The 16,001-nt window shown below is 45.5% G+C and overlaps 1 protein-coding gene across 1 annotated transcript in view; it reads left to right on the top strand.

The window, feature by feature from the left end:
• Positions 1-16,001, top strand: part of LOC115548650 (sodium channel protein type 4 subunit alpha B) — a 35,555-nt gene that overhangs the window by 11,799 nt on the left and 7,755 nt on the right. Inside the window, exons 8-18 of the mRNA XM_030363419.1 lie at positions 938-1,079; positions 1,738-1,935; positions 3,211-3,393; positions 4,097-4,507; positions 5,300-5,444; positions 5,699-5,937; positions 6,899-7,072; positions 7,937-8,293; positions 11,852-12,319; positions 14,539-14,656; positions 15,594-15,748. Coding sequence (XP_030219279.1) covers positions 938-1,079; positions 1,738-1,935; positions 3,211-3,393; positions 4,097-4,507; positions 5,300-5,444; positions 5,699-5,937; positions 6,899-7,072; positions 7,937-8,293; positions 11,852-12,319; positions 14,539-14,656; positions 15,594-15,748 — 2,590 coding nt within the window. The remainder of the gene's footprint in view (positions 1-937; positions 1,080-1,737; positions 1,936-3,210; positions 3,394-4,096; positions 4,508-5,299; positions 5,445-5,698; positions 5,938-6,898; positions 7,073-7,936; positions 8,294-11,851; positions 12,320-14,538; positions 14,657-15,593; positions 15,749-16,001) is intronic.

The following is a 16,001-nucleotide window of genomic DNA, read 5'->3' as shown; positions in this document are numbered from 1 at the left end:
CTGTTAAAAAAAAAAATATTTCCCACTGGATTTTAATCTGAGGTCACTTCTTTACATAATTTACATGTTTTGTTATGCACTGATGTCAGTGGTGGAAACGTGAGATTGTGCAGGTAGTCTTCTAGATGGCTTGCTTGTAGGAAATCTGACCGGCTGGCTGGTTCAACATTTTGGTGAACTGACTTTTTTTACATGACTTGCTGGTTAGCTCAGTAGTTGACAAGCTTACTCAATCGTTTTATGGATACTTTTACTTACTGTCTGGCCAGCAGACTAGTTATATCACCTGCTCGTTGACTCACTTGCTGGCTAGCTGAATAATTATATGACCTCCTTGTTAGCGTTCTGGCTGGCTACCCGTCTTGCCATACAACCTGCTGGTTAGCCTACTGACTAGCTGTTGAGATGTGCAGCTGTTGGCTGGCTGACGCTCTGCCTCCACAGCTGTTTCCCAGCCATTACTAAATCATTCTGCGTTCAGATTTACATGTCATTCTGATCCGCCGCTGCTGCCCACAATGCAATTTATAGAGGCCAGAAATAACAGATTTTTTTAACAGCAACTTGATGTCCATCTGGCTCAACATAATCCCTTTTGCTTCCCCCTTTTGTACGTTTTAGTGAGTGGTATGAATTTCAAGTGGCCTCTTCAGTTAATATCCACTAGTCATGGTTCCTTTCCTCTCAATCCAATTCTCTCTCATGTGGAGCCAGAGGCCAACAAGACAACATGTAGATACCAGGGATAGTTTTAACCCTGATAAAATACCAGACCATGTGATGTCCCGTCTATATTTGGGGCCCAGATATCGCTGTGCCCTTGCCTAATGCTCCGAGGTGTGGCTGTCTGTCTCTCGTCATGTCCTGCTCATTCCTTGTTCTAGCTCTGATTAATAAAACATCCTACTGCTCTTTGTTTTGTTTTTCTTCGTTACAGGAAGTGTCCAGATGGATTTGACTGCTTGAAAATTGGGAGAAATCCTAACTATGGCTACACCAGTTTTGACAGCTTTGGCTGGGCGTTCCTGGCTCTTTTCAGACTCATGACACAAGACTATTGGGAGAAATTATTTCACCAGGTGCTGACAACCTTTTAGTTAATCGTTTTCATTTTCATCCATCATTGGCCCACATTTAGACAAAATATGAATTACACATTACGTTATATTATACTGTCCTACAATGCTGCATTGACCATTGCTTCTTTCTGGACATTGACAAATATGGACTTATAAGTAGAACTACAAAAATGAGATGTACTTCATGCATCACAGCACATGAAGTACCCAGAAAGGATTCATAATTCATAATAAGAAAAAAATATATATATATATATATATATATATATATACAAGCCAAACTTCAGTTGATGTAGAGTATAGATTGATTTAGTGTGGACATTAAAAACAGACTTGTGACTTTCTTTTGTGTGCTACATTTCAGTTTACACAATTTCTGTTTACTACATTTCTGTGTTCTTCCGTGTAGCTCATTACTTTGTATTTCTGTGTACTACATCTCTGTGTACTTCTGTGTGCTGCATTTCTGTGCAGTACCTTTCTGTGCAATTCTGTGTACCACATTTATTTATACTTCTTTGTGCTACATTTCTGTGTACTTTGGTACTCCCATTCTGTATACCTACCTCCTGTATACCTCACTTCTAAGTGCCTCTCTGTACTACATATCTGTGTACTCACCTCCCGGGTACTGCCACCTTTACTCCCATGCTTGCAGACCCTGCGATCGGCGGGTAAGACCTACATGGTGTTCTTCGTGCTGGTCATCTTCCTGGGCTCCTTCTACCTGGTCAACCTCATCCTGGCCGTGGTGGCCATGGCCTATGAGGAGCAGAACCAGGCCACCATCGCAGAGGCCTGGCAGAAAGAGCGCGAGTTCCAGATGGCTATGGAGCACCTCCGCAGAGAGCAGAGGGTGGGCAAATACTACATATAGCAGTATGATGGTACACAGATACTACAACTACAGGGGGTTTCAGATGTAAACAAATACTAATAGTATTATAATAGTATGCTAATATACTACTACAGGGGGCTTCAAAGGAAAACAAATACTAATAGTATAATAATAGTATGCTAATATACTACTACTATATAATACTACTAGTACTTATATAATCATACAGGGGGTTTCAAATGAAAACAAATACTAATAGTATTATAATAGTATGCTAATATACTACTACAGGGGGCTTCAAAGGAAAACAAATACTAATAGTATAATAATAGTATGCTAATATACTACTACAGGGGGCTTCAAAGGAAAACAAATACTAATAGTATAATAATAGTATGCTAATATACTACTATATAATACTACTAGTACTTATATAATACTACAGGGGGTTCCGAATGAAAACAAATACTCCTTCACTATTACTGATCATTATCTGATCACGGTTTTCTTTTTCAAGCTGTGATCAGATGCTTGGTAACAGTTTGAGGGGAGGGCGGAGTGTGAGTCCTTTGGATTTGGTTTGTTGTGACTGACGTTTATGATTTAGTCTAGTGGTCCGTCTGACCCGCAGCAGAACGGTTCTACCAATACGCCTCACCCCTACCTGCTCTTTAATGTCTCAAAACCCCTGTAAGCAGCTTTGGAGGAAAGCGCCTGCTCAGTGACTAAACATTCAGTCCTTAAACATCTGAGACATAATATCTGCATGACTCCACACGCAGGACTCTACTGACAGCAAGCCCTGTTTGGCCAGGCGACATCCACAGACCCAAACGTATCTCTGCTCTGTCTTTAAAGTGAATCCTCAGGATCTTTCTCCACCTCAGAGCAAGCTCCTCATGAGGATGTGGCCTCTGAGCCCGGGCACACGTTCTTGTAACGATCCGTCTCATCGAGACATTGATGAAGCAATGAGCTTATTGTAAATATCAATATTAATTGAGTCCATTAGGTGAATCAATTAGATCATAGTTTAGACTGTATTTCAGGAGGCCATAACAACAGACAGGCGGGTAGAGGAACAGACTAGACCTTTTAACTGTTGTATGGATTAGAAATTCAGACTAACAAACCAATTTTCTAGCAAGGCGTTTGACATACAAACCATTCCAGCAATGTTTTTCCTGAAGGCACCCGATCAAATCCAACCAAAACAACAACAGAAAATCCAACACATCAGTAACTCAATTCAGACATTCAACCAAAGGTATTGTTTTCTCTGTTTTGTTCGAGTTGGCGGCGAGGAAGCAGGCGCAGGAGACGGACTCGGTGCTGTCTCCCGAGCTGTCCCCGCTCTGCGCCAAGGCGGGGAGCCTCTGGAGGGGGAGCCAGCGGAGGAGGTCCCACCGCACCCTGTCTGAGGAGGCCGGGGAGGAGGACGCAGAGGAGAAGCTCGACCTCCTGGAGGAGCCACTGGTACGCTGAGGGATGCTAAGATGCTATTGCTAACCCCTAGGATGCTATGCTAATGATAGCGGCTGTGATGCTACGCCAATGCTAATTGCTAAACTGCGATGCTAATGTTTATTCAATAAGATGCTATGCTAATTCTAGCTGATATGGTCAGATTGATGCTATTAGCATAGCTAACTGCTAGGTTGCTATGCTAATGCTAGCGGCTGTGATGCTACGCTCATGCTAATTGCTAAACTGCAATGCTAATTTGTATTTGCTAAAATGCTATGCTAATTCTAGCTGATATGGAGCGATGCATGCTATCGCTAACCTCTAGGATACTATGCTAATGCTAGCGGTTGTGATGCTACGGTAATGCTAATTGCTGAACTGCAATTCTAATGTTAATCGCTAAAATGCTATGCTAATTCTAGCTGATACGGAGCAAGGCTTACGTTGACATTGAGATGTTTCTCTTGATGCTGGACAGTCAGCTAACGAGTTCACCTAACGGATACATTTTCATTATAACTGCTCACCAATCACCAAGTCCAATGGGCTGCCGGTCCTCAAAGCTCTAGCATGAGAGGGAAGAGGCCAGGACACCGTTCTCGCCATGGTGTCACGGCAGCCCCCACCCTCTCAAACATCGGCGGCCTCTGATTTGGTATCCTCCCATATTCTCATACCCCCCCCCCCCCCCCCCCCCCCACCACCACCACAGCCGCCCCTCTCCCCCCTGCCTCTGCACCCCCTGCTGGCCACCCTGTCCGCCCACCCCCTCAGCACGCGGCGGGGCAGCCAGGCCAGCGTGTTCAGCGTCTTCCGGCCGCGCGGCAGCTCGGACGCCGACCTCGGCGACGACGAGCTCAGCGCGTGCGGCGACCCGGTGCCCGGGGGCCGGAGCCGCGCCAACTCGGTGGCGGTGGGCCGGAGCCGCGCCAACTCGGTGGCGGCGCCCTGGAAGCGGCGGACGGGCAGCGTGCGCAGCCACTGCTCCCAGGGCTTCCTGCTGGGCGTAGTCAACGGGCGGCTCAACGCCTCGCTGGAGCACAACGGGGTGAGCGGCGCCGGGCTGCTACCGCCGCTGCCGCTGCTGCCCACGCACAGCATGGAGAGGGTCCGCGAGGACGCTGTGAGTGGGGGGGCTTGGGGCTCACACACGCGTATGACCACCTTTATTATTAGGGTGCATTCATTAACCGATCATTAACCGTGTTAATTAACATGAGTTGATGCCGAATGAAGCATTCACTTACAGTTAATTTACAGTGAAGTTATGGTCTAGTAATCGTTTACTCATGGTGTTTGTTTGTTTTACACAAGTGCTAAACATGACCCTAATCCTAACCCTAACCCACTAACCTTAACCCACTAACCCTAACCACTAGGCTAATACCATGTAATGATGATGTAATGATGTTATTACTGCGTTAACTAATGTAAATTCATTGATAATGAACAAGACACACATGTCTTGTGTGTCTGCCATTCTGTGATGGTCTGTGTTTCTATGTGTGTGTTTTGCATGTCTGCTTGTGTATGTCTGTGTGTATCTGTTTGTGTGTGTGTGTGTGTGTGTGTGTGTGTGTGTGTGTGTTTGTGTGTGTGTGTGTGTATGTGTGTGTGTGTGCGTGTGTGTGTGAGTGCAAGCTTCTATAGTTTGTTTGTGTATGTGTCAATGTTTTTCCATGTACATGTGGGTACAGGTATGTATGTGAAGACGTTTTAATGCTCTAATATGTGTCTACAAAGTGAGCGAGCGAGAGTGTATATACGAGTGTGTGTGTGTGTGTGTGTGTGTGTGTGTGTGTGTGTGTGTGTGTGTGTGTGTGTCTGTGTGTGCGTGAAGGCCTACCACTGTGTGTACTGTGTGTTCTTGGTCTCCTCAACCTGCCCGGTGTTTTTCCCCCTGCTTGTGTCCCAGGAGGCGGGCATCGTCACGGAGACACTCCTCACATCCACTCCCCAGCCGTCGCCCACGGCAACGCAGCCTCCGGTGCAGAGGAAGAGGGGGCTGAGCACCGTCAGCTTCTTCAGCGACGTCCTTGATGATGAAAGCCAATTAAGAGGTCAGAGGTCATTTACTGAGGGTCCATAATCCCCTCTGATTACTCCACACCACAATAAGAAATGTTAAGTATAAGCTAAAAGTAATTAAAAAGGTAATGTTTGAGATGTGACCTACACTTTTAAAAAGCACAACAAATGAATCTGAATTGGAGAACCAAAGAGACATGAGCTCGACACCATTCTGAGCGTTAACCCAAACCAACCCACCCATCGCTACACCCGAGCCTCCTCTGACCCCTGGTCTGTCCCCCAGAGCTGGAGGAGTCCCAGCAGAAGTGCCACCCCTGCTGGATCTCCTTCGCGCGGCGGTACCTGATCTGGGAGTGCTGCCCCTGGTGGCTGTGGGTGAAGCAGTGGGTGAAGTTCATGGTGATGGACCCCTTCCTGGACCTGGGCATCACCATCTGCATCGTGCTCAACACCCTGTTCATGGCTCTGGAGCACTACCCCATGACGGACGAGTTCAACGGCATGCTCTCCGTCGGGAACCTGGTGCGAGTTCACCTCAGTTCTCTCTCTCTCTCTCTCTCTCTCTCTCTCTCTCTCTCACTCTCTCTCTCTCTCTCTCTCTCTCTCTCTCTCTCTCTCTCTCTCTCTCTCTCTCTCTCTCTCTCTCTCTCTCTCTCTCTCTCTCTCTCTCTCTCTCACTCTGTTTGTCTGTGTCTCCTTCTATTTATCTATCTATCTTTTTATTATATTCTCTCTTCCTAGGTCTCTCTCTCTCTCTCTTCCTCTCTGTGACTCACTTTCTCTCTCTCTCTCTCTCTCTCTCTCTCTCTCTCTCTCTCTCTCTCTCTCTCTCTCTCTCTCTCTCTCTCCCTCTTGCTCTCTGTTTTTCTGTGTCCTCTCCTTCTATTCATCTATCTGCTTCTCTCTCTCTGTCTATATATGTCTCTGTCTGTCTATTTCTCTCTGTTCCTCAGTTGATCTCGCTCTATCTCGCTCTCTTTTTCTCTCTCTCCCCATCTTGCTCTCTTTCTTTTTCTCACTCTCTCTCCCGCTCTCTCTCTCGCTTGCTCGGGTTATTCAAAGGCAGTTGAGTCACACAGTGCAGGGTAACAGCAGACAGAGAAGCAAATTTTTCAGATGTCTTTTCAGATCAGGCAACATATCTTTGTTTTATTTCCAGTGATAACACATACTGCATGAAGAATAGGGTCTTGTTTATTTCATGTTTGACACCACTTGTATCATCTCTGGGGTACACAGGAATAATTTGTTTGTGCCATCTGTTTGACTGCCCCCTACTGGCTCATAAGTTATTCACATAGCTCTGTATGAGATTCATTTTAGTTTTTTTAGAGATGTGCAAAAGCTTCTAGAGACGGACTCAATGTATCTATTCAGTCTATTCTACTGTTCTGTACTAATGAACTATCTCTATCAACGATTCTACTGTAATTTCTGATGAAGCTGAACTCCCTGTCACTGGTTTGTGTGTGTGTGGGGTCAGGTGTTCACCGGGATCTTCACGGCTGAGATGGTGATGAAGCTGGTGGCCATGGACCCCTACTTCTACTTCCAGCAGGGCTGGAACATCTTTGACGGCGTCATCGTGTGTCTCAGCCTGATGGAGCTGGGCCTCTCCAACGTGGAGGGGCTGTCCGTCCTGCGCTCCTTCAGACTGGTAGCCTACACCTCCTCTACCCTCCCTTGTCAGTCCTCTAGCTTCCAGCAGACGCAAGTCTAACCCCAGTGACCGCCAGGGATTCATGTCGTTTAGGGGCAGGTATACAGGGGTTAAGACCGAGAACCATTAAAATACACAAAGAAATTGAAGCGCACCATCGTTACAATTATTAGATAGATCGCGGAGTATAGCTTAAGGATCCCAAACATAACTTAATCAAGTGAATATTGACTTTTTTTGGCGATTTGTGTCGTCATATGTTTGCATACTAATGTAGGCGTCATATGCATAACCACAATATTTGACCCAAACAATGTAAAATCTCTAAAGAATGGAATTCTTAAACGTAAAGATTGGTTACACTTTGCCCTTGCTACTGGCAAACATATGACTAATCTCTGATCCATTATGGAAATTGTGTTGTGCCACCTTGGCTGAGATTACAGAAGTGAAGGACATTGGTGATGTGTGTATTTCGCTTTGGTCATGATAATTTCTATCAAGCACAACAAACACAACGTTGTAACACACCGCTTCTGTCAGAACCAAAAGTTTAGCAAAAGAATATCACGAGTGCATCAAACTTCCATCAAACCAGCTCACAACAAGATGACTACTGTCAATCTTATTTGTATTCTAAAAATGAGTGCAATGCACTGAACAAATGATATGCTAGGCTGTTAAGTTTCCCGCCAACAGTTATTTCTTAGCAATTTGAATTAGCCGTTGATATGAAGCTGTTATAAGGACGACCATCGATTTAGGATACAACTGAGACAAAGACTTAGAAATACAAAAAACACTTACATACTATGACATATATTTACAGTGCGTTATTGTATTGTTCTCCCGTGGTTGCAGCTGCGGGTCTTCAAGCTGGCTAAGTCGTGGCCCACGCTCAACACGCTCATCAAGATCATTGGCAACTCGGTGGGCGCGCTGGGCAACCTAACGCTGGTGCTCGCCATCATCGTCTTCATCTTCGCAGTGGTGGGCATGCAGCTGTTCGGCAAGAACTACCAGGACTGCGTGTGCAAGATCTCAGTGGACTGCCAGCTCCCGCGGTGGCACATGCAGGACTTCTTCCACTCGTTCCTCATTGTGTTCCGCGTGCTGTGCGGCGAGTGGATCGAGACCATGTGGGACTGCATGGAGGTGGCAGGCCAGCCGCTGTGCATCCTGGTCTTCATGCTGGTCATGGTCATCGGGAACCTGGTGGTGAGTACGGCTAGGCCACCTTTGCGTTTAGAACCACTGCTCAAAAGTTTATTAGGCGTATTTTTCTTAAAGGTGCAGTGAGTAGGATTTAGCGGCATCTAGTGGTGAGGTTAACTGACATTTGCCAGCCATATCTGTGACAGGCTTTTATGTTTTGGTTGATGAATTGCAGAAGGCTTAATTGAGGGTTAAGCCTACTGCGTCCCTCAAGCTGTTTGTCCAACCAAAAAAGATTTAGACGTTAGAGGAAGTTACGGCAATTAGTTGTTCATGAGATAACTAATACACTGATTTTCTGTCAATCAGTTTTCAAGGATTTCTTTCCGAATGCATAGCTGAATATGTGAATAGTTTGACTTTGAAAATAGCTGACACGGCAATGTTATTGATATTATTGCAATGTAACCTCCCTATGAGGACACACAGACAAATTCAGCTGTGACCACTTTTTGGGGCCAAACGATGATGTCATGTGAAATCAGGGATTAGGGAGCGGCCAATGAGAAGTGAGGAATTAATAATAATATGATGATGATGCTGAGGCCTACCCTGGTTGCAGTGGTGGTGGTGGTGCTTCAGTCCAATATCATAAAACCGCCAGCTTCTAGCTTTAGCATTAGCCACATGGCTGGCTTTGTTTCTAATACCCTTGTCGTCATGACAAGTAAAATGACCATGAAATGACCATGGCTTCACGCTACCAACTGCCATTGATTGGTTAGCATTAGCGACGGCGCTAGTATGGACATAGTATAAGCCATCTGTTGAATTCAAAGATGTATTATCGACATTGACACGCAACTGGTGGTTGTGATAGTGGTTTAACAGCTAGTCGGATGTCTTAACAAGGCTAAAATGTTTTTTACCATTTAATAAATGAACAGCAAAAAATAAATAAATAGATGCATCATTTATAAATAATGTTGTTTGTTTCTTAAAGGTCCCATGGCATGCTACTTTATGGATGCTTATATATAGGTGTTAGTGGGCTCTTAATACAGTATTTGAAGACGAGCCTTCTGAGCTTTCTACAAGCGTGCAGTTTTTTAGAGGCGGGTCAAGGTGGAGGGTGGGGGTGTGGCCCTGAGCAGCATGCGACCACGGTACCATGCGCTCGTTTTTACAGTGGATGTATCGCAATGGTGAGGCACACACAGCTTTTGGCCATGTTCTGTAAATATTCTAGAACACTCCGGGTGCTCCGGCAAGAGTCCTGGAGCTCTATATCTAAATAATATTATATTATACATAGATATCTCATATAATATATATTATCACGGCCAAAAGCTGTGTGCGCCTCCAGACGATATAATGAATCTCAAACGACTGCGTCAGGTTCTCCGACGTCTCTGTTCCTTCCACTTCCACATCAATCTGTTTGTTGCCCGCGATTGTCTCCCGCCGGGCAGCGCCGAGGCGGTGGGGCAGCGGGCAGCGGGCAGCGGGCAGCGGGCAGTGGGGCTCCGGCGGGAGACAATCGCGGGCAACAATCCTTTTCTCCTCCCTGTGGCGATCCATGTACTTCAGGGAGTCAAAGGCAAAGTTCCTTTCCCCCAAATCCTTCTCCACCATGGCTGAGATAACCCCCCCCCGCGAGTCTCGTTGTGGAAATACCACAGACGTCAGTGAACCCGACGTGTTATGCGCCATAACACCAACAGCAGTTAGGGTATACGGTTATCCAAATAATAAAGAACAGTCCTAGCTCATCGGCTCATTGGTGGGCCAAATTCTCTTGGCGGGCAAAGCAGAGAAGGGGCGGTAACATGTCCCCTCAGGTCCATCTTCCCTATATGTCGTATGACGACATATAGGGAAGATTTAAAATCAGAGTGTCTGAGCTTTCATTTTTCAAAGGCAGAGCATTTCTAGCTACTGGGGACCATAGGCAAGCTAGGGGAACTCATACTAATGTTTGAAAACCTCATAAAGTGAATTTTTCATGCCATGGAACCTTTAAACTGCTCTTAAAATGATTGCCCTCATTTTTATTTCATTGATGTTTGACCTTAGCTTATTTTCTGTGCTTGATATTCAATCAACTGCCGTCCTTTATTCCTTTGTACCTTTTAAGAATGAGCAGTTGCAGCATTCATTTTGACTCAATCCACATCCGGAACAGCACTGCAGGCCTTAACCGGTCACGTCCAGACACATAACATCCAGACGTTAAACAGGGTCATACACAGTGAGATACATACAACGGTCCATCCAAAGTTCATATCATCCTTGGCCTGTGATTGGTTTAAAATCCCTGTCAGGCTTCAAAAAGAGCACAGGTTTGTGGGCTGAGCTCCGGTTGGACATGATTCAAACACCTGTTGTCCCTCGCCACCCTCTGCTCCTCTTTCCCCTAAAACGCTCACGTTTAATCCGGCCTTCTGAAACACAGCTGTCGGTCATGGCTGTTGTGCAAACTCCCCTTTAGAAACGACTTTGCCTATTTTGGTTGTTTCCTGGCTATTGCCAGATTATACTTTTCTAAGAAATAGCTCATTCAGTGTAGTATTCAACCGTTTTCTTTTAATATATTTGAATAATATTTTAAAATATATTATTCATCCCATGAATCGATCCACAACATTAAATCCTGTCACCTAAATCTTTAATAACAGTTTAATAGCACAATATGGTGTTGTGATATAGTGTAATGATGATGCCAATTAACCCAGCTAACACTTACTGCTGTGCGTTATTAGTGGAAAGACCACAGATCACAGTGGCTCGTCTCTATTGACGGAAGCCTTCTCTGCTCATGAATGACGTGAAAGCTGTTTATCCCCGGGATTACCCAGGATGTTTAGCGGCAATGAGGTCAAAGGGCTTCTGTTACTCATCATCTGCTCAATCACGCTCCCCGAGACCCAGACCATGAGTCTGCCCTTGATGTCCAGAGACCTGGCCCACAGAGGAGGTCCAGCAGGCTGGGATCCTGCCACACAAACACGTGCATAGACACGATTCATTCACAAACACGCACAAATGCTGTATATTCCCAGACATGTGTCCATATGGACGATAACACACATACATACACACACACGCATGCCACACACACAGTTGTGCGTATGGATGCAGTGCTGTATAAGCTGTGCATCCATGCTGTTTAATAATAGATTTCTCAGAAGTGGAACGCTTCTACGCTTGATCCCAAGGAGAGACATAATCTGATTTTGTATAAAAAAGGAGACCGGAAAAATGTTGTTTATCTTTTCCCTCCTTCTTTGTCAATCTGTTGCACAGTGGGCGAAGATGGACACCTTCGTAACTGCTGGTCATTTATGAATTATTCAAAATGGAGTAGCATTTTTCCAAATGAGAAATAAAGAAATCCCTTTGCAGGAGGAACAAAACAGAAGTCCTGCTAGTTAATTGCAGGAAAATGAAAAAAAAAACTGTGCCTAATAACAGCCTTTTTCTCAGTATAACTATATCACTCACCAGATTTCGGAGCTTATTCAGTCTGTGAATTCTGCCTGCGATAACTCTGTAACCCATGGATGTGATCATCAGCAACAGCCCCCCCTGCTGACGCACGCTGTGCTCCCCCACTCCCAGGTGCTCAACCTGTTCCTGGCGCTGCTGCTGAGCTCCTTCAGCTCAGACAACCTGTCGGCCCCGGACGAGGACGGGGACCTCAACAACATCCAGATCGCCGTGGCCCGCATCAACGCGGGGGTCAGCTGGCTGGCGTCCGGCGTCTGTGAGCTCTGCAGCGGAGGGGAGCGGCGCCGGCGGCAGCAGCAGCAGCAGCAGCAGACGCAGCAGCAGCAGCAGCAGAAGAAGATGTCCCTGGCGCCCCCGGAGACGGGCATGGCTCTCCTGCTGGTGGCGAACCACGCGGCTGAGGCCAACGGCGGCGTGTTCGGGCGCTACGGAGAGAGGTACGCGGTGCCCGAGGGGGACAGCTACATGACCAACCCCAACCTGACCCTGGTGGTGCCCATCGCGCCGGGGGAGTCGGACGTGGAGTTCCTGGAGGAGGAAGAGGAGTCTGAGTCGTCGGAGGACGAGGACAACAAACCGGTGAGGCGCTTTCTGAACGGGTGATGGTTCTTTAGATCTGTAGCTCATGATGGTGATTGTGGACCTTAGAAACCATATGAACCTTGGTTAATTTAACAAGGATTATTCGTACATTGTCAACACCTGTTTGCTAACTAACATATTAGAGGAACAAAACTAGTCACTAGGCAGCTGGTAAAGTCTCTCAGAAAGCAGATCCATACCAAGAAAATAGGAGAAAAATAAAAACTTTGGGCTGTTTATCTTTTATCTATTCCGGATGTAGTGTTGGTGACAGTTTGTATGAGGGTTCTTAAAGCGGTTGTAGGCTGAGAGATGGTTCAGTTAAACATTTTGGCACCTAAAACATAATCTGTGTTATTGTTTGTGCGTTATAAGATGAGTGCCCTCCAGGCAAATCGTCACGGCAACACATGGTGAGCTAATTGAAAGGAGTCAGGCTTGTGTTGGGAGTAGCAGGCAGGCAGGCAGGCAGGTCCTCACCCTCAGCCTGTCTCTGGGGTGCAGGACTTCAGGGTTCACACGTGGGGTCAGGCCTTGGTCTACCCGTGGAGGAAATCTAAGCCCAGGGGCCACCAATTAGGACTGTGGTGAATTAAGCCACGCTGGGTGGCTGGGCCCTACACAACGCCGCTATTGGTTGTAGTGTATATATTCTTCCTTTGTTTTTGCTCCCCCTGTTGCACTCTGAAGTACTCTTCCCATTTAATCTGTCTCTTCTCATTCCTTTGTTCTCCATCGGGCTGGGCGTAGCAGGGGGTAGTGCTGTTTACAGAGTGTTGGAGTGTGTTGGTTCGGGGGCATCTTAACAGTGGGTCGGAGGTGAAGAGTGGGAGGTGGGATGTGAAGCACTGCAGAGGAGATTAAACACTTGGACCGGGGCCAGGAGGGGCCAGGCAGGGCCAAACAAGCTGCGGATTGAATCTCTCTTGCTCTGTGTCTCTGTGTCTCTATCTCTCTCGCTGCCTTGCACACTCTCTCTCTCGCTCTCTTGCACACTCTCTCTCTCTCTTTCTCTCTGTCTTTCTCTGTGTGTCTCTCTTTCCATCTTGCTCTTTCTTTCCCTCTCTCTCTTGCTCTCTGTCTGTTTCTTCCTCTCTTTTTCATTCTCTCTCTCTCTCTCTCTCTCTCTCTCTCTCTCTCTCTCTCTCTCTCTTTCTCTCTACACTCCCCATCTCACCAGTGATAGACATTGAAGAAAACACAATTAAAGCTTTGCAATCCCTGCCGAAAGTTTTTTGAATTATCAAAAAGATTACCATTGAATATTAATATGAATCATATTGTTAATAGATAATGATAATAATATTATAATATTATTCTGATCATCGTTAAAGAAGATAATTCGGACCTCCATCAGTGTCTATTGCTAGCGCTATGCTAACGCCAAAGCTAGTAATGAATGATAATCTGATCTCCTGGTCATATGTTGGATTAACACGTCATACCTTTGTGATTGGATTAGAGTTGCACCTCTGGACCCATAATCCCAGATAATATGCTGCCATTAGGACTCTGAGAAATCGAATCTAGAAGTATTTATTGTGGATGCAGAGAGGGGACGGGGAGAGGTTGCTTGACAGTTTAAACTCTCGTGCTGGTTGGCTGACTGGCTTCGGGAAAGACCAATAGGCCGAAGGGGGCGGGTATTCAGGGGAGCTTCAGGCACCTCTGGGAGACGGGGAACTGCAGGCCACAAAAATACTATTTTTTTCAAAAACTTTTATCTATTCTTTTAAGTGTATGTGATTTTAAATGTATTGTAAAACCAAGTCTGAAATGCGTCCACCACAATTATTCATCAGGAGTTACATCCTCTCTGACCGATTACAAGTTAGACTTAGGGTGGGTTCCCTCACACTCGCGTGTGTGTGCATGTGTTACCGAATGATGATAGCCTGAGGAGTACCATTATATTACTCTCCCATCTTACGTCCGAAGTCAGCTTGGATAGGCCCCATTGACCTTTGACCCTGAGTGGACTAAGTGAGGAAAGCTAAACGACTGGAATGTTCTACAAACTTCACTACAGTCATGCAAATCAAAAAATAATCACACGGTCTTTATGACATCACCAAGGATATGTAGTTGACGGTTGAGGAAAACAAATCTGTAACCTTCCAATTTGTGTCCCATTTTCGTTGTCATTTGCGCAAATCTTACAGAGGAATCACAGCAAGATATTAACGGTGTGTTGCCACTATCCCCCGCCCCCTCAGGAGAAGGTCAGCCTATCAGAGGGCAGCACGGTGGACCTGAGGCGACCGGGGGAGGACAGGGACGACCTATCAGAGCTTGCCGAGGAGACCATGGAGCCAGAGCAGTGCTTCCCCGAATGTGTGTATTAAACTGCGTGTTCAACTGCTTTAAAGCACTACATTACTATAGAGCTACCTAGCCCAATGCTAATCAACTGTAAACTGAGGGAGGGAAACATAATTTAGCTAATTAATATGGGCCATTTGGTGGACACTTATATCAAGGGTTAACCAGTACCATGAGTGCACCCGTTCATAGAATGGGTGGCATCCCGACCCAGAGGGACTCAAACCCCTAACTTTTGGCAGTGTTGACGCCATGAAAAAGCAATTACTTACCAGGTCACTGATTTGATTATACACACAAATTCAAAAATATATTCAGTACTCCCAGTGTTATGCTTTGGTAGAGCAAGGCATTTACCCTGCCATGGTTAGCAGTTTTATTCCCACTTGGTCCACCCATGCTACAGTCGTATTTTAAGTGACTTTGGATAAAAAAACCATCAATCTAATAATATTAATTTACACTGTCATCCAGATGCCACTAATTAGGTGAGTGCTGCATGCAGTGCTCAACTATTGTTCTTCATAAGTTTTCTTCTTTCTTTCTTTCCACTTTATTATTCTCTAACTTTGGGATCTCCTTCCTAAATTTTTCACCTAGAGACACCAGTCAAATTTTAAAATGTTCAGAATAACTTGGAATCGCACGCTTCTTTTCAGATCTTTTAAATATTTTATACTTTTTAAGATATTCTACTTTTAAAATAAAACCTTTTTTTTTACATGGGAGTCTAAATCATAACCTCATAACTAAATTAATTTTCAACCGTTTATCTTCGTTCAAACCATTTAACAAATCTACACATTTGTATCTTCAATAATATATTATATATATCAACCCCACTTTGTAGGCCTACAGCACTTTCTGCAGGAAATGCATTTTCTAGTTGATTCTAGTATCTTGATGTCCCGTGAGCTCTAGCGTGCCGTGTGTTCTCCGCCTACCCCAGTCTGCGTGAGGCACTGCCCCTGCTGCGACGTGGACACCAGCGGAGGCCTGGGCCAGGCCTGGTGGAGGCTGAGGAAGACCTGCTACCAGATCGTGGAGCACAGCTGGTTTGAAACCTTCATCATCTTCATGATCCTGCTCAGCTCTGGGGCTCTGGTACGCCGTCCCACCAATATATACCGTATCATAATGGATGTAATATAGCATAGACATCAAATATATAAACCCCCTGTGTTGTCACGTATTTAAATTGTGTGCCTACTTGTGTCTATGTGTGTATCTTTTTTAACTATGTTTGTTTTTTTTTATTTTGTGCCTTTCTGTACTTTGGGGTTTTTCTTCTTCTTAAATTTATTTTATCTCACAATTTTCTCCCGTATACTTCGTAATATTGAACAACTGAATCTCC

This window comes from Gadus morhua, chromosome 8, assembly GCF_902167405.1.
Source record: "Gadus morhua chromosome 8, gadMor3.0, whole genome shotgun sequence".
Classification (NCBI taxonomy): domain Eukaryota; kingdom Metazoa; phylum Chordata; class Actinopteri; order Gadiformes; family Gadidae; genus Gadus; species Gadus morhua.
This window is presented reverse-complemented; position numbering and strand designations above follow the sequence as displayed.